Source organism: Topomyia yanbarensis, chromosome 3 (genome assembly GCF_030247195.1).
Source record: "Topomyia yanbarensis strain Yona2022 chromosome 3, ASM3024719v1, whole genome shotgun sequence".
NCBI classification, from domain to species: Eukaryota; Metazoa; Arthropoda; class Insecta; order Diptera; family Culicidae; genus Topomyia; species Topomyia yanbarensis.
The window spans coordinates 100,776,889-100,801,069 of NC_080672.1; the positions used below are offsets into that span (position 1 = coordinate 100,776,889).

The following is a 24,181-nucleotide window of genomic DNA, read 5'->3' on the forward strand; positions in this document are numbered from 1 at the left end:
ATCTCCTTAAAAGTGAGATATTTTTACCAACTTTCTTGTAAGTGTATATATTAAAATTAAGTCTTCGGCAAAGCTTTTGCCAACAACTTTGCTGATGATAATTTCTGATGCTGATTTAATTTCTTCAAGATTATTTCTGGTTGTTTGTAGATGATCCCTTTAAAGCCAATTCATTAATATAACTTTTTTTAAATAGTAATTTTGATAACGTGTTCAAGGTGGCATTCACAAACAAAGGTCAATAACTTCGAGTGTACTATAAATAGAGATATTTGGTCTTCAGTAGGGGAGAGTGAGGACACTTGATCCTTGGGGAAATTTGATTCCCTGGCCATATCTCACAATCTATACGTCAAAAGTTACAACAATATAAAAAGAAAATGAAATATTTTGTCGTTTATGATGTTTTATAAACAAATCTAATGTAAAACATTTGGTTTGGAATAGTTGTACAATATTTTAGAAAATATGTGTTGATATCCATCTCAAAGATCTTTTTACAATTTTTTTAAACGTTTGTATGAGATCGGCGAACTGATTATATATGAATATTTTCAAGTACGATTACGTTCTAAGGGCTTTTGTCTAGGAAAAAGAAACGTTTGTCGAAAAAAAAAGATTCACAACACATACAAAACATAAATTTTGTTCACCTCATACAATGGGTATCTTTGATCCCTGTAACACTGGATACACTTGATCCCTATCATTAGCTCTCTCAAACACTTTTGAAATGTATAGAAATAGAAAAACGTCATTTTTATAAAGTGCCTGGCACTATTAATTGGACTAAAATGTTTTTACCCTGAACAAATTATGATATAAGTTACTGATGGTTAGAACAGCCATTTAAACAGCACTGATTTACCGCAAATACTTGTCTTGACCTTCTACTGTGATTAAAGTTTGTCGTACATCTAAAAAGGTAGTCTAATTAATTCATTTGTCAGGACAGGTGATTAGCTGAACATTCGTGGCTATTAGTTCTAGTGTGCCTTGTTCCTTTAGCCATAGCACAAAAACTTCATTTTGACATGATTTTCAAAATTGTTCATATTACTGACAGAGCATAGTATTCGGATTTACATATTATTCATAGCTCTTACAATTCAAATTGACTACAAAATTGCGAATCTTGCGATTAAAATTTTTATTTCATTGAAAAGTGATGAGAGAAAAAATAATAGTGGGATCAAGTGTACCCACTCTCCCCTAAAGATGTTCGCTAAAACAAGTTCTTTAATATTTCTGAAGATTTAATCTTGTTTCTCATGATTAAAAAAAAATGTAGCAACTTCTATGTGGATTAATCACTATAACTATATCAATAAAATGAGGGTCTTGGATCATTATAAAACATCCCAGAAGACACATTGCACTGCGCTTTAACGTTTTCACGTGAACAATTTTTCGCTGGTTTTTGGTGAAAAAGAAACCAATTGTTGGACAATTGTTGACTCCCGTTTACTTCGATAGAAGATTCTTATTGCCACTATGGGGAAATATGGTGGAAAATACAATAAAAGCTATAACTTTAGATAAGCGAACGGCAAATTATAGTTACATTCTTTTCAAAGGAAACAGTTTTATTATTTCAATGGGAATTTGTTTGTGTCTTGAAAATTACGAGACGTTAGGGTTTTGGGTCAATTTGTCCGAAAGACACCCAAAATTTTGATAACATTTTGTAGATCAACTGTCAACTGAATTTTTAATTAAAAATCCGAATAAAATGATTGAAATCAAAAACAATATAAGTGATTGATGCATATTTAAAATTACGAAGAAGTTTTGTAACCCACTTTATTTTTAAAGTCATTGTACTCGCTTGTACGCTCATTGGTGGATTCTAATACCGTAGTATGAAGCCCTTACCATGAAAATTAAATCTCCAGGGTTGAAGGTGTTCATTTTGATGACAATGATGATACTCATAACCCTACAAAGGTATGAACTGAACGATTTATCTAGAATTAAGTTTTTCACATATGGTATAAACAGTAAACAAAAAAAAACGAACTGGTCCAACTAGCAGACAAAGAAAATACTTTCGCACGCACGCGGTTCTAAAGGGCGAACACGAAATTATTGCGACACCGAAAATGTCATGCCAATTTTCTTATAATGTTTAAAATCAAACCAAAATTTTAGGGTAGTTTTATACATATATTTACTTAAAAAATCAAAAGAAAAGTTAATCGATGGAGCCTTGAGTGTAAAATTGAACGCATTTTCGCTTGATGCTCTCCATCAAAGTCTTTACAGTGTCATCCGGTACCAGTTTCTCAGTTTTTTTCCATTTTCTTAACATGTCCTTCTCGTCTTTGACTGTCTTCTTGCTATTCCGAGTTTTAGCCGTTGATTGTTGCCGCTCATCGCGGTTTGGGAAGTTCTGTACCTTGTATGTATGTAGTCCAGCTCTCTTCTTTGCATTCTGGACGTAGCTCTGCGACATGCCGATCTTTTTAGCCAAATCACGGCTTGAGACGTTGGGATTTGCGTTAATCATCCGCTTCACCTTTCCCTCCGTCTTTTTGTTCTCCGGTCCCGGTTTTCTTCCAGCTCCTTTGCCGTGGTCCAACGTCAACCGCTCCTGGAACCGCTTCAACACTCTGGAGACGGTTGAATGGTGAATGTTCAACATTTTTCCCAACTGCCGGTGCGACAGGTCAGGAAATTTCAGGTGTTTGGAAAGAATTTGTTCTCTCGACTCGCGTTGGTTCACCTCCATTTTCGTTGAATCGAAAAACACGACAGCATGTAAACAATACACATCAATGAGAAAGTGTGCAAAATTTGGTTGATTTTTACCCAATGGTAAAAAAGTTATGCCCTGTTGAAAGTGGCGCAATAATTTCGTGTTCGCCCTTTATTAATGATTGCTTAAATGATTGTTGCATCAGGTTGAATTATTCTGTTGTAACATCACTATGCTTGTTTGATATAGTGGATATTGTTAGGTGTGATCCTCCTCATCAGACGTCCTCTCGTCTTCACTCCTAGTTTTCCTAACCTTGTTAAATGCCTCTCCCGTCGGCTATACTATCTGCTTATTCGATTCAATTAGGAATATTAATATGTTACAGTTAAATCACTGATAACAGACACCCAGGTGTCGAACAAACAAGTTTAAACTACTTGTTTTGCTATTTGAATATAATTGTGATAGTCACTTGGGCATCAATTGTGTGGTCCACTGTCAATTCAGTAAAACTCACGCACTAAATGGAACAACGGTAGAACTATCACAATTTTTTTTGGATGCACCGTAAATTTTTTTCTCAACTTTTACGTTTACGCTGGAGTCTGTTCTCGGTGCCTAAATAGATGTTGCTTCTCAGTTTAGCACGAACCGGAGGGAACTTGGCCTTGATCCCACTGCTCTTATATCGACGTTAAGTGATATTCGTTGTGGAATATTGTTTGATTGGGGTCCATTCATAAACAATGTCAACAAAAAAGGAAATAATCTAAAATACCATTCCCCTTCAAGCACATTGAAACTTGTTGTCAGTTTAATTACTCCCGCTCAACTAGTACGTCTCAAATTTATTTTCAGTTTTTATTTTGCTAAATCATTACGCTCTACTCTAACAATATTCGACATCGTATATGAACGGTCCCTTAGTGAAATCTTTAGAGCAGACAATCCAATGCAAAATAGGATTGACAGGATTTTATTGCGCTTTTAGCACCTTGTGTCACATCGTTATGTTTATTATACATACTAAGAATACCAAATCATATGATGTGATGGCCGGAAGATTAGAGAAGAAACCCCCCCCCCCTCCCTTCCCCTCTTACGGGGATCTTGATTCTGATGTTATAAAATTCGTCCTCGTGTTGCATGTTGTTCTTTGCAATGCAATTTTCTGTCTTGCTTAACTTCTAAACGTAATCAAAACACAATTTTTGACATGGTGTAGCTGAATGTACACAACTTCCGCAAGATTAAGCTCTTGAACTGTGGGTTTAACACGAGCTTTCTTGAAGTCGATCGAGATTATTTTAATCCGTAGCTTTTGTTTCCTTTCGTTGATTCATTCTACTGCTCAGTCGGGGCCAACGATACAATACTGTTTGTGCACTGGATATAGAACAAAGCGCGCTGGTTTGGCTCACTGGTGCCTACAGCATAGTGATTTTTTTTTGCTTCTGCTTTGTGCGAGATCAGAAGGTAGACTGATACATCTTTGTTGTCATGAAATATTACATTGAAAACTGAAAAATCCTATCAATTTAGCCTGTCATGGTCGCTTCCCCAGCAATTTGGCTATCGTAAATATTTTTGAAGAATTATATTAAGCATCGGGAGGTAAACATTGAACAGCTTCTGGCACTGCGAGAGAAAACCCTATTTTGATCAAAACAAATGTGTTTAATAATTCCAACAGCTTCTAACAAAAATAATATTGTAACTCTGTAGGACATGGAAAACTTCATTTTTAGCAAAAGGCTTTCGAGTGTACTCTTTTCCATTTGCAAACTATGAAAATAATATTTGAATATTTCAGTATTTGGACATCAAACTATTATCTTTAATGCTGATATCAAATATACCTCATTTGGACGAATTGAGATGAAAAAGATAGTGTGGGTAATAACAGAGACATAACTGTAATGAAGTAGAATACAAATTAATTCTATGAATATGTTAATGCTCAAAAGGATTTTTTCCGAAAACGAATTGAGTTTTCGTATTTGTTTCTTTGCGTGTTTTCATTGGTCGAAAGACATCAAAAGTTTTATCGAACTGGCAAACATCACAGAAAAAATCTGTTAATTAATTTGTGAAAAATGATTTTGTGAAGAAAGCCTTTTGTGAAAATCATGATAAAGATCCTGAAATATTGAATTAAGACACTCGTATTCGTGAAACTACTTGTGTTTCTACCAAACTAGCTCAGGCAAAATACATGGCATTACACTCGAATGTTTGGTTGGGATCATTCGTCGTGGTTCATGATTTAATCAGGATACAAGTTTCGTGCAGCTCGGTAATACTTTTTTGAACATTAGGACATTGCACTCTTTTCTAATTCTCAAGTCCTCCTCTCCTCATTTTGTAATAAATGTCAAAATGAGTTCGTATACCAAATCATCCCTATGTTGTCCAATTACTTGCATTTAGTACAATTCATGATCCGCGTAACAAAAAAGCGAACAAAAAGACGAACTTTCTCAAAGCAAAACTGGTGGAAGTGATACGATACGATTCTGAGTGGACATAGGATTTGGATCCATCATTTGTTTCTCATCCTGAATTCAATCTAAAATCTTTATTGGAAATGCGAACTCCGTGCTTCTGCAGTTTCAAGAATGTCAAATTTGAATCGGTGACTACGCCATTTATCTCTGCTTTGTGGACGGGTAGGTAGACGCGGTATTCCATCATAAGAATCTTTTTTCTGTCTGACCGTAGGACTTTGAACCATTTTCAGACGGCTCTTTTTTAAAGGAGAACATTTATGCACGGACCTAGAGACCAATTATTCTTTTGCTAAATAATTATTTCAGCAATATACATTATAATTTCATAACTCCGCTATTTAGCAATTTATTGAAGCTGATAAACTAAGGTATAGAGTTCACATAAATAACTAAACAATCAAAACTGATCTCTATATCAAAAGAATATCCAAAAAATATATATATCATTTATAGTGCATAATTTGAGAACTAGATCCCGTATACAAATTCTAATTACGCAATTCAATTCAGCACTCGAATATACATTACGAATAACCATTCACTTGAAAAGTTTTTAATTTCCATTTAATTTGAGAGGTTTTATAATTTATTACACAAACAATGTTCAAAGACTCCTAGCAATTGAATTGTTAGAGGCAATCTAAAAACTCTATTATTAAGCATTGCCATTGTAATTTATTAAAAACAATAAAGAGCCTCAGCACACATTTGTTAATTTTTTTATCGAACATTACACACACGTAAAAACAATTGTTCGATAAAAAGTACCGATACAAAATTATTTAAACAGTAGGTGGGGGCAGTATCATTGTTAACAACTATATTTAACATCAATATATGTTAATTAACAGCTCTAATTGTTTTCTACTTTTTTCTTTTTAAGTCCCTGACCCTACCCATCCGACATTTTCATCTCCTGTGCAAAAATTCCAATCTGTACAAAATTGCTACATAGCGAACAAGGATTTTCCCCCGATCCCTCGAGGTAAACAGATCGCATCTATTATTGAGCTCATTCTAAATAACTCTTCAAAACACAAACAATATACCCGCCCCCTCCCAAGCTGAACAGCCACCTTCAACAAGACAGTTTACCTCTTTCGCGGTTCAGTTGCGGCTGTCTATGGCCATTGACCGATGAGTTGTTTTCGTGCTGAAACACACCACAACTGCCACGCCACATTAAACTTGTCTTTTGCGCGGTGTACAGAGTCTCCGTCAACCGGATAAACTACTAGCTGAGAAGCAGTCAGGGCAACAAATTATTACGACTTTGTAGAAGAATTATATGCGTAGCAAGGAGCTCTTTCATATATATTAACACATACGAGTTGCCTGCTAGCTGTTCGATGGTATATTTTTTCTTGAGCTGAACCGTGACAAACTAGAGTTAGAATGATTTCTCACCGGGATCTCATCAGCATTCGAAATTTTTGTGCAAAGGAGACATCCATTGCCAATCGTTGTTTGTTTGTAAACACAAGTAGTGTTGCTTTTTAGATTAAACGTGTACATGGTAGTCAAGTCAACGGCCATGTACTGATGAGAAAAATCGACACGTTAATTTTAACTTAAAAACTAGAGAGTCAAAACGACATATAGTCATTATTTCTACTTCATTGAATCAATGCAAAGCTCTGCCGGAAACAGGATGATATACTCTACAATTCTGCTGTCCGCCTGAAAACTAGCTTGTCAGTAAATAAACAGACCCTTCTGCATGGATTGTTGAAGCGGTAAAATAAGCGAAAAAAGAAAACAACGAAAACAAACAATTACCTTGGCTGCAGTAGAGTCGTGCCGTATTGTTTCACCTGCTTCTGAGTAGTTTGCATAAATTTGAATAACTGTTGTAAGTTTGGCTAGTCTATAGCTAAGTCAAGCGAGCGATGATGTGTGTAACTGTTGGCCCCGCTGTAATGACCGCTACCGCCCGTAGACCACCAGGGTAAATATATCTGACTTTGAAAAGTTTACCTTGCAAATCATAACACTGGCGTGTGTTTGTCTGTGTTTGAAGTTCTAGGCCACGCCTTTAACCTCTCGTTTACTTCGGTGAAACATGTCATCATTTATACATTATTCTGCGTTCTTTCGAATAGTTAATATATGTTAATAACTATTTCTCTGCGCAATTAAGAGATTTGAAAGTAGGGTGTACTGTTGATTATCGCTGTACCCCCTCGGACCCTCCCGCCTAAAAAACTAAACAATACTTGATTGTTTTTCTTATTAGAATATTTCTAAAACCACTCCAAAACTGTATGAAAATGATAAAAATCAATACCGGGCGGCACACCTTCCAACTAAACAAGCACTCTATTGCGTTTCACACTTTTTATTAATGAGGCATTAGCAAACCGGCTTCTTATCCACATTCGACCGGACACTTGCTCGTCCGTTACCGCAAACAATGCGCGACCGTAAACAACTTTGCTAGAGGAATGCAGAAGCCACTTGTCACGTTTCGGCGTTTCTTGTGGCGTGAAGCGCCGCGACGCGTCCCGAAACGGATAACAATGTACTGCGATTTGTTAGTTGAATTAAAATAATTAAGCTTAAATTTAATTATCTGCTTTCTCTCGTTCTAATTTCAGGTAACATAACTGCCGTTTTCACGACCAAAGCTAAAGGTCACGAACTGATAGACATTATGGAGCGGCAAAACTACGAGGTGACGATGGCGATAATCGAAGGAAGCCGTCACTACCGATCGCTGGCCAACATCAATAGGTGAGAAGAGATATTTTTCGGGTATGGTTTGTATTGCAGCATGTCCGCCCGTCTGCAAGAATTGGTCTGTGGTGAGATCGAACGCTTACGATTGCATCATTGATTGTGAACCGTTACCTAACTTTCGCTCTTTTTTCCCTGCCTCTCTCCTGTTTCTATTCCCTCAACACAGAACTTCGGTGCTGTTCGTATCCATCTCGTTCATAGTGCTGATGATCATCTCGCTGGTGTGGCTGGTGTTCTACTACGTGCAACGGTTTCGGTATTTGCAAACCAAAGATAAACAATCGGTAAGAGTCAATGGCGGAAACAGCTGTTTGTGTGCCTGCGGTAAATACGTATGTACGTTCACAAGATTTAATTACTGTCCAATGACAGTCGTGACGTGGCGGCTGTTGTTCTGCAATGCGCCAAGCCTGCTTCGAGTGCTAGGCTGTTGATTGATTGAATTTCTCATCGCCGGTTCGTCTGGAATAAAACTGATAGTAGCTAGCCGGAGCAGATGTTGCCCGGTTAATTCTCACGTTTTCAGAGATTGATTGCAGCATTTCTGATTCAATTTTGATTTGTTTCTTGTTTCATTTTTTCCATACAGAGGCGACTTTGCAACGTTGCGAAACGAATCATTGCCAAAATCCCTACTAAGAGTATTAAATCGGATGACAAGGTGAGTTCGGAACCGGTATTAATTTTTCTTGTAGTGGGTAAACCAGATAGTTGAATCAGCAGTTGTCTGTGGGAAAATAAGGAAAAGCAAACAAGTAAAAACATATGGTAGTGCAATTATCTCATTATATATTTGGCATTGCTTTTTTGAGAGCTCATAGGCATTTGAACTCTGCTTATTTCGTTTTTTACTGAGAATTTAGAATACTGTATTTGGTTATTCAATATGCTGGCAAAATTGAATGAAAAAACAGCAATTTTTTGTTGTTCCAAAACCTCCCTCCACCTTTATAAGATTGTGATAAAACTTCTCCCCTAAATGTCACTGATGTTATGCATAATAAATATTTGTTTGCTTCGGAAAAATTCATGAACTATATTGGTACTGCATTTCTCATATGATAAAACTGGGAGTAAACGACTTCCGTCAGATAAAGTTCATTTTTCATCTTCAATTCAATATTCAATATTGAGCCTAAGTTTGCACATTAGGCTAACTAGAAAACAACAAAATTTTGATCCAGGACTGAGTCGATTCCAAGTCCCACCAGAAATATCGGCATCTTAATGAACCTACTCGAATAAGAGTAGAGCTGACGTGCTTGAATTTTGCAGGGATCGTTCAACAATTTTTATGGAAAACGTCACCTTGCTCGCACTTTCACCGTTAGATTGCGTTGTATACAACAGATTGCTACTAATTATTAGATTCAGAAAGATACCTTTCCTTTCTACATCTTGTGATAAACTTTTAACGAAGCGATGTATGAGTCAGTTCAGCACGGGACCCAATAAGCACGAGGTGGTGAATCGGTAATCGATTTACACGCACCTTTTCGTTTTTCATATTTCTTATCCGTCGGCTCCTGTCCGCACTGAATGCCTGTCACCAATGCCAGAGAGGTGACTCCACTATGTGAACCGTGACTAACGGCTACTTCCTTCCGAAATCAGACGTAACCACAGATATTTCACCTCAGATAATCCGAAGACAACATATCAAAAAGACTGACATCTCTTTCCTTCTCTTATATAAATGAGAGGCGGTAGAGTTTACAGCGGCTCTGTTTTACGAAAATAGGAATCTCAACGTAAAAGTAAGTGCATGCATCACTATGGAAAGTACTACCTTTACCCAGAAGAGGCGCTGCTATTCCTGTCACCAAATTCTGGACAGACTTGCCAGTCTTCGTTAAGCCAAACTGAACTGAGCGCCATAATTTTTTCTTGTAATTTTCATGCCAAAATTATTTTTTCGAAAACTTACCATTCACATATAAAGTTAAAGAACACTAACTAGTATTCGTTTGCTATTTTAGTTCCTCATCAAAAATAGATATTGGAGTTTTTAGTGTTATATTGGATTATATTGTTATATTGTTATATTGTTATATTGGATGCACCTCAAAATGGCGCTTGGTCGTCTTTGGCTTAGCACAGGCCATGTAGTCTTCGAATAATCTCAATGATCTTAGCTGGGATGGAACATAGGTCCACTGTGGTGAAAAGTGGTCACACTTACCATCAGTCGATTTGCGAAAAATGGTGCGTTCAGTCGGCTCGAAAACCTTTTCAACCGTCAACCTTTTTCAATGGAGCGAAATAGAAATGATGTGTCTTCATTAAAGATGTAGAACATGCATTTTTGAGTAGTTCTTCTGAATGTGTCCACTGTCTATGTTGTATCTCTCTTCGTTTGTATCAAATACATGTTTGGTTTGTATGTAGGGGTTTACCAGTACTTTTGTTCTGATTTACCTGCCCATCAGTCCTTAGATAACAAAGCGGCTAAGGTGTTTCTGCCAAGAATTTTCGTAACACAACAAACAAATGGAAACAAAAAATTAAATTAATTTTCCGTTTTACATTTCTATATAATGAATTGTATACAATTCGCTCAACCTTTCAAAATTCTTTCCGAGGCCCGGAGGGCCGACTTTTATATACCAATCGACTCAGCTCGACAATTTTGGACAATGTCTGTGTGTGTGTATGTAACGGACAAACTCATTCGTGTTTCTCAGCAATGGCTGAATCGATCTTATCCAAACCAATTTTAAATGAAAGACCTATCACCCAGACAGAACGCTTTTAAACGGTTTTTGATGCTGATGTTAAGTTTCCAAGATATGAATGTTTGAAGGTGCCAAAATTGCGCTTTTCTCAGTTTTTTTTTTTTAAATTTACGGCCGAAGTTGACGACGTAATGGTATAATTTATATATTTTTAAAATGCTAATACGAATACCTTTTGAACGAGCTATAGATTGTTGAAATCGGAGTTCTATCGAAAGAGATATATGGGTCATTCCATGCGAAGTGATCAAGGCACCTGTAATCGACCTCCACGGATTTGAACAAAATTTAGAGGAATTGTTCATCTAGGGCCAATATATAAAAACCCAAATTTTTGTGACAATTGAAGCACCCCTCGGGTCATGGGAGCACCGCCCGTTTTGGCAAATTGCCAAAACCCTTGATTTTCTTTTGATCATATCATATATCTATTTACTCTAGAATCAAACCACGAGATGGCTTTTGAAGAAAATTGTTCAAGGAGTCTATAAAAAATATTATTTTTGCCGACAGTGTTGCCAACTATGCAATTTTTTCAGTAAAATATTAAATTTAAATATTAAATTTATTTTTACATAAAAAACACTTATCATCCCAATTATATTGGGATGATAAGTGTTTTTTTATGTAAAAATGTCTGAGGAACGCGATGGCATTAAAATTTTCAAAATCAAAATATACGTATTGAGAGAAAAATTAACTTTTAATATTTAACTGAAAAAATTGCATAGTTGGCAACACTGTCGGCAAAAAATATTTTTTCTAGACTCCTTGAACAATTTTCTTCAAAAGCCATCTTGTGGTTTGATTCTAGAGTAAATAGAACCGGAGATATGATCAAAAGAAAATCAAGGGTTTTGGCAATTTGCCAAAACGGGGGGTGCTCCCATGACCCGAAGGGTGGTTCAATTGACACAAAAATTTGGGTTTTTATATATTGGTCCTAGATGAACAATTCCTCCAAATTTTGTTCAATTCCGTGAAGGTCGATTTCAAGTTTGTATCTTTTTTTGATCACTTCGCGTGGAATGACCCATATAACATTAAGTTTGGAGAGAGAATGGGCAAAAATCGAAAACGAAAAAAACAGTTTTCTCCCACACCGTGTGTTAGATCTTTATAAAAATCAATCAGCAGTACTGTAACAACATTCTACATAAGCTGATTGATTTTAATGAAGATCTAACACACGGTGTGGAAGAAAACTGCTTTTTTCGTTTTCGATTTTTGCCCATTCTCTCTCCAACTTTCAATACGGAAGAAAGATTTTTATCATTTCCCATAACCAGAAATAAGACCCAAAACAATTAATGTATTATTAACGCCAAAACGGCTAATTTAGGTCGCTAAGGTCAATAGTATCTTCGGAGAATTTAAAGTATACAATATACCCTTTTTGTATAGTGATTTTATTGATTAATCCCCCTACGAGTGAGATATTTTTGGAATTGATTGTATTGAGATGATGCCTTCAGCTAATTTGTAGCTCTTACTTTTGCGAATAACTTTACTGAAGACATCACATACATAGTTCGAATACTTTAAAAGTTATAGCTTGTTGTTTGAGGATTATCCGTTGTCGCCTATTTATTGTTCTATTGAAAATGGAGATCCGATTTTATCTACCCCCGATTTTATCAGCTTCATATGAAAATTGATAGTTGGTAGTTTGATGGGCTCTAGCAGACGAACCAAGTTGAATTCGAGTAAATCCTTTCTTGGGCATATATTTCTTATCTTGGGATCCGAAAAATACAAAAATAAAATGCGCAGTCAGACCCCCTTAAGGGGAACTTCAATAAAAAGTCAGAAAACATTGCGAGGCTATATCTAAGGACCAAAGAAGAATATTTAAGAGCTTCGGTTTATTAAAAAGAGAGAAAAATATATGTTCCGATTTTATCAGCTTAAAATTCGCCAAGGGGCGGGATAAAAACGGATCTTTACTGTAGTAATAATCCATTTAAATGAGCCAAATATTATTTTGATAAAACAAATTTCGTATTTCATTTTTCTGTCTACAGCCGCTAGAATAACCACCGATCAATTCCAAGTTATCTAGATGGAACTTGATCACTTATCCGCGCAAAAATTGTCATTTGCGCGAAAGTTCTGACTTATAACCATTGGATCGATCTGAAACATATCTCGGAAAATGAAAAGCGAAATGAATAACTCCAAGCAGCGGTGTTGTCAAAAGGAGGCTTTGGGGTTAAATCCACCCAAAAAAAATAATTGGATTGAAGTTAAAAATTTATTGATGCTGCCTGATTTAATTCAATATTACAATGATAATCATCTGATCAATACATTGATAACATCATGAGGACCTTTGAAAAATTGTGGGAATGCGATCCTGATCTATAACTGATCTATTGGTTACAGTTGTATAAAACATCAATATCAAATACCTGCCTAAAACAGCCAATAGAAACTCATTCCAGAGTTCTGAAATCAATCATAATCCTCAGATTTCCTGGCATATTGAGCTCACTTTTGAACAGTGTTTCAAATAAATCACACATTTCACACCAAGGAGCCTGTTTCCGAAGGAGCGGTGGAAACCAATCATTGTTATGCACTTTTCAGGGAGTGAGTAAAAAAATCAAAGCAATCCAAGTTGGTTTTGACTTCTGATTTTGGCTCTTCTTGTCCACTCCGGTTTGTGATTCTTGCGCCGCTTATAGACCGAATTTAATTTCAAACTTTGCTAGTAGGGCTTCAAGATTTGTATGTTTAATTTCTCAATTATCCCAGCAGATTGTACAGGGTGCGCCAGCTGAATGTATCCTTTTTCAACATTGAGCAACTCCGCCATTTTTTAGCCGTCTTCACAAGTACACAAGTTTTTTTAGGATATTTTATCCCATTTATTATAAACCAGGTTTAGAATACAACGTCGATTAAATGACCCCATTTGATACACAAAAAGCAGCTCTTTTGCGGGCATTTTGCATGACATTGGACAGCGTTTCGGGCTTTATCGCCGCAATTTCAGCTCGTAGGGTAGACGAGCCCTTAGTCATCTCTTTAGTCAGGAAGTCACACTATTTCGTTGATAACTCGACTCTAAGTGACCGAATTGCGCTTAAATAGTTTTCATCATCTTTGCTTCGTTTCTAAGAAACAGTACAGTTAAAAATTTTGCCTGAAAAATGCAAAATGCCCGCGCTTGAGCGAAGCGAAAAGTCGACTACAACGTACCCTTATTCATCCTATCATTTGAGCAAATGCGTTGAATACAGATAGCAGATACTGCTCTAACTAATGTGTTCAAATGGGTGTGATGAATAGAGGTGCTGAGATCAATTAGGGAGCAGTAACCCTATATTAGCTTTGAGTTCGTCAAGATGCTTAGGTTAGCTAGAATACACTTTACTTTTCAAATAACCCCACAGAAAAAGTCTGGCGCCATTAAATCCGGAGAACGAGGAGGGCATTCCAAATCACCATTTTTTGAGACAGCGCGTCCTGGGAATTTGCTCTGTAAGAACTTGATTGCAGTGTGGTAAGGTGCCCTGTCTTGTTGAAAATAGAAGTTTTTCAGACCTTCTTTATGCATATCTGGACAAACAAAGTGCGCTTAAATCCAACAGTAGCGTGCGTTGTCGATGGTCTCTCCCTCTTTGAAAAAATAAAGACGGATGATTGTTTTGGAGCCCACCTCGTCCATCAGTTTCTGCTGAAGTGATGAAATCCAAAAGTTCAAATGCATAGTGGAAGGATGCAAAACAGGTGTACTATTTATTACTGTAATGGCCTAAGCCTAGCCTAGTACGCCAACCATTGAATGCTGGCCTTCGAGGTCTCTCGAAAAGAAGGTTTCGCCATGAACTGTACCAAGGATCCGGTTTGCTTTTGTGCTTGATAAAATGAAAATTGAAAATCTAAATTGAGCTCGGGCTGTATGCTGCAATTATAATATAGTAACCTGTTTTCACTCCTTGGCGGTTTTCACTTCTCAGGAGCCAAAAAACCATGAGTGATGAAATCATGGATTTTAATGATTTGTCAAACTATGGTTTTATCAACGCCTGCTGATTGGAGTGATTTTTGGAACACTGCTTTTGAAGAAATGGACTGTAATATGGATTAGGGTCTTTTTAATAGGAAGCGAAGTTGGAATTTATTTAATGTCTATGAAACTACTCATCGAAAAATTGCATAACTTTCAACATTTGCTGAAAATGTTTATATTTTGGGAATGCGTCGAGTTGAGACGAAAACGTAATAACGATGTATTTGTATAAAAAAAAAGTCCAACTGACAATTTGTCTTAATGAACTATACTAAACTAAGGTAAACTAAACATAATTAAAATAGTGACAATACTCGACGACGAAACTGCGAAGAGTTCATGACGAAGTCAAAAATTTCAGCAAACTCATTGAAGCGACGACTCATTGCTAAAATTGGACTATTGGCAGCGTAGTTAGTGCTGCGCATTTCAGAATGCAGCAGGGCTCGAGGGCGAAGAGAACGGGTAGGCACGTAGAGGTTGATTTGCGCTAGTAGCTCCGGAGTCCGGATCATCATATTCAGCCAGCAGAATCTTTGACACGAAGGTAGCTTGCGCTGCATGTCTCCGGCGTGTTAAAGTGTTAAGTCCTGAAAGACGACAACGGTCCTCGTTTGGTGGCAGGTTTAATGGATCGTTCCACGGCAATTCACGTAACGCATATCGTATGAATTTACGCTGGACTGTTTCGATCCTAAGGCTCCACGTAGCTTGATACGGGCACCAAACGACGTTTGCAAATTCCAACTGCGGGCGCACCAATGAGCAATAAAGAGCCTTGAAGCATAGAGGATCCCGAAATTCGTTGGATATTTTGAAAATAAATCCCAGCAAACGATTGGCTCTGTCGATGGTCGCTGAGACGTGATGAGTATACGTTAGCTTATCATCAAGAATGACTCCTAGATCCTTCACGTGGTCAACGCGTTGTAGTAGAGTTCCTGCGATGTTATAGTTGAAGGTAACCATATTTCTCGTTCGATAATAGCTGATGACAAAACATTTTGCAACGCTAAGGACCATCATGTTTCTTACACACCAGCTATAAAAGGTGTCAATAAGATGCTGTAGCTCACGGCAATCGGCTTCATTCCGTATAACAAGAAAAAATTTTAAGTCGTCGGCAAAAAACAGCTTTCCTCCACGGCTTAGAACGAAAACCGCATCGTTCACGAACAGTGAAAAAAGTAGTGGACCTAGCGTACTATCTTGAGGAACTCCGGAAGTGTTGAAAAAAGATTCTGAAACAATATCGCCAATTTGAACAACGCATTCACGGTGCACAAGGTAGGATCGAAGCCAATGGCAGAATCTAGTAGAACACCCTAGCTTATCAAGCTTTGTTATCAGTATCTCATGATTAACTCTATCAAAAGCTGCCTTTAGATCGGTGTAAATAGTATCCACCTGCAATTTCTTAGACATTTGTTCCGTGCAAAATGACGTAAAGCAGACGAGATTCGTCTCGACTGAACGTCCTGGGAAAAATCCGTGCTGAGATGTACTAATGTAGTGTCGACAAGCAGAAAATAACGCCTCGTTGATAATTGATTCAAACACTTTAGATTCGACTCCTAGCGAAGTGATTCCGCGATAGTTCGCTATGTTGCGTTTGTCACCTTTCTTGAATACCGGGAACATAACTGAGCATTTCCAATCCTCAGGAAACGTTTGCTGCTGAAGCGATAGATTAAAAATATATGCAAGTGGTGTTAGGAAGTAAGTCCGAACATTTTTTCAATACAGTTGAAGGTATAGCACTGAGGCCGGGTGCATAAGATGACTTGGTTTTCCGAATTGCAGATATAACCATTTGTTCAGAGACAGTAAACACATCCAAATCAACAGCACAAGCAGGAACGTCGTGAGAGGCATTTTCGAGTTCGTTTGCGGTTGGCGAGCCAGTTGAAAAAACACTCGAGAAGAATCTGGCAAACAGCGTACATTTCGCCACAGTTGTCGTAGCTTCTTCGCCGTCGTAAAGCATCCTTGATGGAAGTCCAGTTTCTCTTCGCTTCGTGTTGACAAATGACCAAAAGCCCTTCGGGTTTCGGCGTAGATTAATCTGGATGCGGTTTACATAGCGTTTTTACAGAAGCTTGTTGTAACAACGATACTCATTACTGGCTAAAGTGAACATGCGCTTAGAAAGAGGACACCATCGATTTGTGTACGCACGTAGGGTTTTTGCTCGAGTACGTTTTAGCTTTCGAAGAGTGCTGTTTGACCAGGGCGGCTTGCTAGGAGACTGACATTTAGGCACTGAGGTCTCAACACAGTTCAGTAGTAGTCGCTTGTAGATGGCAACTGTAGCATTAACACTCACTTGGGCATGCAGTACACTCCAATCAATTTGCGACAGAGAACTGCGCAGCTTTACAAAATCAGTTTTGCGAAAGTTGAGACGGTCGACAGAAAGAGTTTCTACATACTGAACTGATCGAATAGTGCCAATTGAGATTTCAAGCGCGTGGTGAAAGTTGTCAAGTGGAACAATCACGCTGGATGCTTCATTGACGGAACATACAGGTATAATAGTTTCACTAACAAAGACGAGATCAAGAAAGCGTGACTGGTGGTTAGGAATCATGCTTACTTGACTTAGCCCGTTGAAAGCAAATCCGTCCAGTAGCAAACGACTGGCGATGTTGGTTGTCGAAACAATCGGGTCTGGGTAAGCGTATCCGTGTCGTGACGGCACCCAAATGAGCCCTGGCTGATTGAAATCACCAAGAACAATCATCACGCCATCCGCGCCAGCTTGTGAAGAAGCGTTATTCACAGCATCCATGTGAAGTTGCATGATATTGCAGTCGAGTCGCTTTTCAGGAGGCATATAGACAGCATCAATATATAAGTTCCTCGATGGAGTTGTAATTCTAACCCAAACAGCCTCAACACTGGTTAAACTACCTACATCAATCTCACATGAGGCAAATGCGGTGGAAACAGCAATCAAAACTCCTCCTCCACGTCCACGAATACTGTTGCCACTATTTCGGTCCACACGGTATACGGTGTAAGCATCGCCGAAAAGCTGCACTGATGTTATACGCGCATCGAGCCATGTTTCGGTGAAGACGCAAACATCGTAGTCACCGTCCACAGCAGCTAAATACACGTCATCAATTTTCGTCTTAAGCCCTCTCGCGTTCTGATAGTAAATCCGCAAACCATCAGTGTCATGTGAGAGGTGTCGTGCTGCATTCCAAGTTTCAGGACTGCGGGCTCGATGATCACTATCACCGCAAATAGCGCGGGGAGAGCAGGATGTACTGTTGTCAGGAAGGGGAACAAGCTGCGGTACGGAGGGAATCACTGCGTCATAACTGTTGTGTCCAGCGGCTGACTGCAATGGGAGGCATACTTGAAGGTGCGCAGTATCACGTGTAGCTTCGGAAGGACATATATTATTCAAATGTTTACCTGAGCGGACAGATGCGATGCGATCGAAATTATCATTTTGACATTGAAGGTTCGCTGGAGCGGTAGAGTCGATTGAGTTGTGTTCATCAGCAGACTGTAAGTGAAATTTACATTGAGGGTGTGCAGCGTCTTGAAGTGCTTCGGAAGGACATATACCCTTCTTGGCTTTACCTGACACAGAAGAAGTTGCCGATTCGTCAGGTAGTCCGATGTCGCTCACCGAGGAACATGAAGTTAGACAGACGAGTTTATCCGGGATAGCTTGGCGCTACTGTCCACCACCAGATGGATTCTTCTTCGCAGCAATCCTGATGATAGGCCGTTGAATTTTTGAGTTGGTCACAAATTCACGAAAGTAGATGTTCTCCGGCCAAGAGTCTTTGGACAGAGCCTTATCCCTGCATGATTTGCTAACGCCAACTTTGAAGGTGATGAAGCTCAGCGATGAGAGATCCTTGTCCTTAGGAACTAGGCGAACTATTTTTGGTTGCATATCCTTTCCCAGACAATTTTTCACAAGTCTAGAAACTTCATCGTCCGTCGTGCTGGGATCAAATGCAGACAAATAGACCCATAACAGCTCCTCAGGTGGTGATACTGTTTTTATCGTTTCAAACGCAGCTTTTGCTCCACGAATATTAGTGATTTTAGCTTTGAGCGGATCATCTTCACGCTTGCGCTTAGGAGTGTTTGGAACGGGATTATATGCAGCAATCCTTGTCCAAGATGTATTTACCGTTGGAGATAGCGGTTTTGTGTCGACTTTCACCGAGAGAGCTTTAACGACATCTTTTAAATCAGCTATGTCATCCTTTAATGATTTCAGAGAATTGTCGTCGGGCATTGCATTGTCGCAACAACGCGAAGCCATTCTGCGGAAATTATCGTTACAAAACAAATCAGCACATCCGTTACACATCCAGAATAAATTCCGTGAGTGGATTCCCAGGATATCACGAACATCATAATCCAACTTGACACATATCATGTGAAACGAATTTCCGCAATACCCACGACAGGTGATTCGCTCAGAATCATTTATGACTTTCGAGCAGTTGGTACAAGCCATGCTTTTGAGCGAAGAAAATAACGCCTACCGGGTATGCAATAAACGCAGCAAAAATTAAGCGAACTTGCATGCAACTATCAGCTATCCACCAGAAGATGTCGCTTTTGCCAACAAATTGAGCGTAACGTTGTGCAAAGTGATAACGTCAAGTAGAAAAAAAAGCACGAAACTATCACTTTCACTAAAAACAACACTTGCAGCTATCAGATATGATGCTGGTTAAGTTCACGAAACTTCAAAGTTCTTGCACAACCGATTAACACGAAAAATAAATAGTACAAAAATAAAAACGATCACGTTTGTTCAACAAGTATAAATTAAAAAGAAAACTACTAGCTTTGTTGATGACCGGGGTGTAGCAAACAGTGATGCCAATTTATAAATACATCGTTACAAATGAGCCCTGGGAAAGATCCTATGGAGCTAATTCGTGATGTCAAAAAATCACTATGCGAAAAATGCAAATGTTTTTCAGACAACAAGTGTAGCAAAAAGTTTAAAATCGGTGAAAGATCATGCTGGTGCGACCTCTCAGAAATCAAATTAAAATCAAATACCCTTTTTATAACCAAGAAAATTGATACTGAAAGCAACACAAGCCAAGCGTTCGTCCCATTGGCTTTGCGGAAACCAAATTGTGTATCTGAGGGCAAGCCATTTGCTTCGATCCAATTGTCAAGGCAAAATAAGATCTCAAACAACTGCCGGACGCAGGAAAGTTTGCAATCGGTCAATACGAGTTGTGATCGGAGGCTGACTTGCCTGGTTTTTGGATGACGATGACACTTACTTGTTTCCAATCGCGTGGGACTATGTTACCCTTAAGAAACTTATTATATAAATTAAACAAGTGTCTCTTGGGAGAGTCTATAGTTTCTTCAATATTTAGTACTCTTTCGGTTTCGCATTCGTCGTACCGTTCCCCTAAGAGTGTTCATCGATGTTTCTCTCGATAATCCGTCCAGGAACCGGGACCAGTAACTACGTTTCTTGGCTTTCTTCAAACCCTTCATTTGCGTTTCTAACGTCGTACATAGTCGATAGCTACACACCTAGAAAAAATAGTGTAAATTTACGTCTCCTGTCCCTGACATATACGAGCATCAAAAATGACTTAGTTTTACGTTTGATTTTAATTTTACATGACGTTTAATTTCGTAAATCATGTAATTTTACTCCACATACAGCGTTTGTTCTGAATGGTAGGAAGTGTAATTTTATGTCATTGCGCGTGTAAAGTATGTTTCATGTAAAATTGACTGGAACACGGTAATGTTCCGTCATTTCATAAATTACGGTTTGTTGAATTGTGTCATGTTTTCAATTACGTCAACGATAAAATTCAGATTTTTTTGGTGTGTAGCGGGTAATCCGTCGTTTCGGAAGGTCTTGTATACGGCGGTCGTTCTCCGCGTACACGTCTTAGCACTCTTTGTCCCCCACGGGTTAGGAGATCGTCCGCGAAAGTTCGTGTATGATACGCGTTTAGTCTGAGCTTGAATCGCGGTATCGACAATCAAGCCAGCCAAGAGTCCGTATTCTTCCTCCGGAGGCAAACGATATGTTCTCACTCATCATTAGTGTGAAGCTTGTATACGCCATTTTACTACTCCACCAGTGTGTCGCCATGGTACGGGTAGTAAAGAGGTGTTTGTAACGAATAGAAGCTTGTCAGTTCTAATCTAGAATGTGATATCAGGATTAATTGCTTCTAGTTTTGGATCACGAACTATTTATAGCAGCGGAGAAAAGAATGAGATAAAACAAAATGTAATGCAGCAGCTATGATGATGAGATTACTTGTGGTGGTTGGGGTGACTCAACAATGGTAAATTGAAGCGTTTTCCCGTTAACTTTTCTTTATACGTTTTATCCGCTCGATCAAAAAAATAAAATTTTGGGTATTAGTTTAAAAAATGTTCCGGAAATTATTCTCGTTCGTTGGTTATCGGCAGCAGTACAGCAATCGAGCAGTTGTCAGCGACACGAGTTGTTTTCGAGTGTAATTGCTTCGAATTATAAAGTATACACTTCTTCGTACATCGATTTCCGAAGTCAGATCGAACACCATCATGTGGAACAAGGTCGATTCGAACGAATTTTGTTCGAACCAGGATACACAGTAACACTCTACCAGCTAGCATGAAATCAGAGTTTATAGTCAGTCCGATTCTTACAGCCTCCAGTTTAAGAGACAACAGTGCCTCTTCCACTGCTCTGCGATCAACGTTAATGATGTCGACGTCATCCACGAAGAATGTAAGACCTCGTGATGAGCGCCACAAACGAGTTTTATGTCTTTTCGGCTATTTTAATTCATCCAGCGTAATACGAATCAGCTTAATCAGCCACGGTTTGTTTTAATTTCATTGAATCTTACGCTGCTTTGAAATCTATAGATGATATGGTGGTGACTTCGCAAGTTGTATACCCGAAGTTTATCCAGAGTATGGCGCATGTCGTTAATTGTCCTTCTCGAAATCAATTTCGGTATTAGCCGATAATGATTCAGCCAACGCGCATAATCTGCTAAACAGAACACGGAAGAGTCCCCTGTAGGCGGCATTGAGGACCGTTAAGAGCCTATAGTTACTACACTTGTCTTAGTGGCATACGTGTTATTAGCATACGCTCAATCAAATATCATGGTCTGGTGAAATAAGACTCACAAATATGCCGATATTTAGTCGAGAGATGATTCTTAGTATTAGTAGAAGAATTATATTAGCTTTGTGATTTCCCAAAGTTCGCCAGTTCTATGCTACAAAAAAGCATCCAACTAAAACCAGAACTTTTATTCGGATTCTCATGCAAACTTTAAACACTGCTATTGATACTAAGAATCCTTGCAGATGAAGGAGTAATGTATTCACTCTACTAGGTACAAATGCAAGTACAAATTGCGACCGAATTACCCATACATACGAACATGGTCTGTCATCAAAAAGATAATAGAATCTTACCGAAAAGTAAAAGAATTTTATCTAATTTTGGGTGTACGACTTTAATCATATTCTTGGCTGGAATTAGTAACTGAAATGACAATGTTCGATTCATACACTGGTTTATCAGACGATCCCCATGAACACTGAAATAGACTCTATCAACTCACATAAACTTTATTCTTTTTAGGAAATCGACAACGATTGCTGCGCCATCTGTATCGAGCCCTACAAGGTCACGGATGTGATACGCGTTCTTCCCTGCAAGTAAGTGCAATCTACCATTTACTCAACCTGGACCACTTTCCGACCACTCTCTCTGTCTTACAGACACGAATTCCACAAGATTTGCATCGACCCGTGGCTGCTGGAGCACCGGACCTGCCCGATGTGCAAGATGGACATCCTCAAGCATTACGGCTTTGTGGTGGGTTCCTCACACGGTTCCTCATCGTCCTCGTCCTCGTCTGCCCAGAACAATCCCATCATCGCTGACTACTTTAGCGTAGCGCCCCCGCCACCTCCCACCAACGGTTCAACCATTGCGGGGTCGTCTGCCGCCACAGCTCGCACCACCACTCAGCTCGGCGGTGGTGCGAATGGTGGCAGCAACCGAACCGGTTTAAACAATAGCACTAGTGGCGGTAGTAGCAGTAGTGGTGATAATAGTAGTTCTAGCGAGCCAGATCAGATCGTTACGATTATTATCAACATCAATAGCAGCGATAGTGCTCCGTCGCTCCCGGCTCCGATCGGAAGTTCGAGTGAGGGTAACGGTAGTGGTAGCAGTATTGGTAGCAATGAACCGAACGAGAATCGTTCGCTGAATGACAGGCGGCAGACCGCCGAAGTTTGAACTACTGATGCGGGGAAGAATTCTTCTGGGTTGTACGATTTAGGGTACGAAATGCGCACAGTCATTTGGGCATTGCTGTACTAAAACTAGTCTAAGCGATTCAGTACTGTGTAGCGATTATGTTAAGTCGAAAAGTCTCCCGTTTCGTCGGATAGATTTGGATTATAGAAAAATGAGTTTTCAAATCTACCGTCGCTTTCAGAGCATATAACTTACAGCAATTGAATAAATAGTCTCTGATGTCCAGAGCATTTTTTATTAAACAATTAAAATACATTTACAATTTTTACGAAACAATTTAATGTAAATATTTTGAATGGACAAATAACGTCCCATACTTTGCAAGAGAACACTGTGATTGTTGCGAACTATCAATCAATCAGAATCAACCAAACCAGTGCCATTTATAGTAAGCCGAAAAGCTCAAATAAAATGCAAATATAATTCAATCGGGTTATTTTTTCACACAACCGCACTAAACGGACAATCATCGATTGTTCAATTGTTCCGTTCGGGCAGATCAAACTTAAAAGTATTTAGCATTACAGGTGAATATTGATAGCGTTAACAAACACTACTACTTAGATGAGGTAAGGAAACAAATATAAACGTAAGATTCTGTGATAAAAAACGAGACATGAATGTTAGGTCATACATGATTACTCCTACAGCTGCTGCTACTACTACTGTAACTACTACAACAACTACTACTACTACTACTTATACTAGATTCGCTGATTGTTGGTTGTAGGTGAACCAACCTCTTCCGCAGACCTTTAGTTTACAACAGAAAACTGTTACATCACAGTAGGCCAGCGGTTTATAACCTTTTGTAACGAACCATTGATTGCTTAGTGAGCGCATAGTTTTGTTTGTCCTAGTTTATTCGACATAATATGTTCAAGTTGATTTCGTCGAAAACACACGTATAGCTTTTTTACTTCCCCTGGTTGGTTTTTCAGTTTCCGTTCCTCGATCAATCGTACGATAGCAGAGAAGAAAAGGATGCGAGAGAGTGAGTGAGAATGAGATAATCGTCAGCGGAATCGAGAGTGAGAAAGAAGTTTTGCGCGCCAAGTCAATACATACTAGCTAGCAAATTAGTCTAATCGTTCTCTAGTTAGATACAGTTCTTAGCGAGTGCAATAGTCGTAACCTTTTGTTTTGTGAGAAATGATAATAAAA

General features: G+C 38.7%; 1 protein-coding gene across 1 annotated transcript in view; it reads left to right on the plus strand.

Moving 5' to 3' along the window:
* LOC131687102 (uncharacterized) overlaps positions 1 to 24,181 on the plus strand; it is a 129,479-nt gene that overhangs the window by 102,895 nt on the left and 2,403 nt on the right. The window contains exons 3-7 of the mRNA XM_058971143.1: positions 7,763 to 7,944; positions 8,117 to 8,234; positions 8,540 to 8,611; positions 22,331 to 22,407; positions 22,471 to 22,567. Coding sequence (XP_058827126.1) covers positions 7,763 to 7,944; positions 8,117 to 8,234; positions 8,540 to 8,611; positions 22,331 to 22,407; positions 22,471 to 22,567 — 546 coding nt within the window. The remainder of the gene's footprint in view (positions 1 to 7,762; positions 7,945 to 8,116; positions 8,235 to 8,539; positions 8,612 to 22,330; positions 22,408 to 22,470; positions 22,568 to 24,181) is intronic.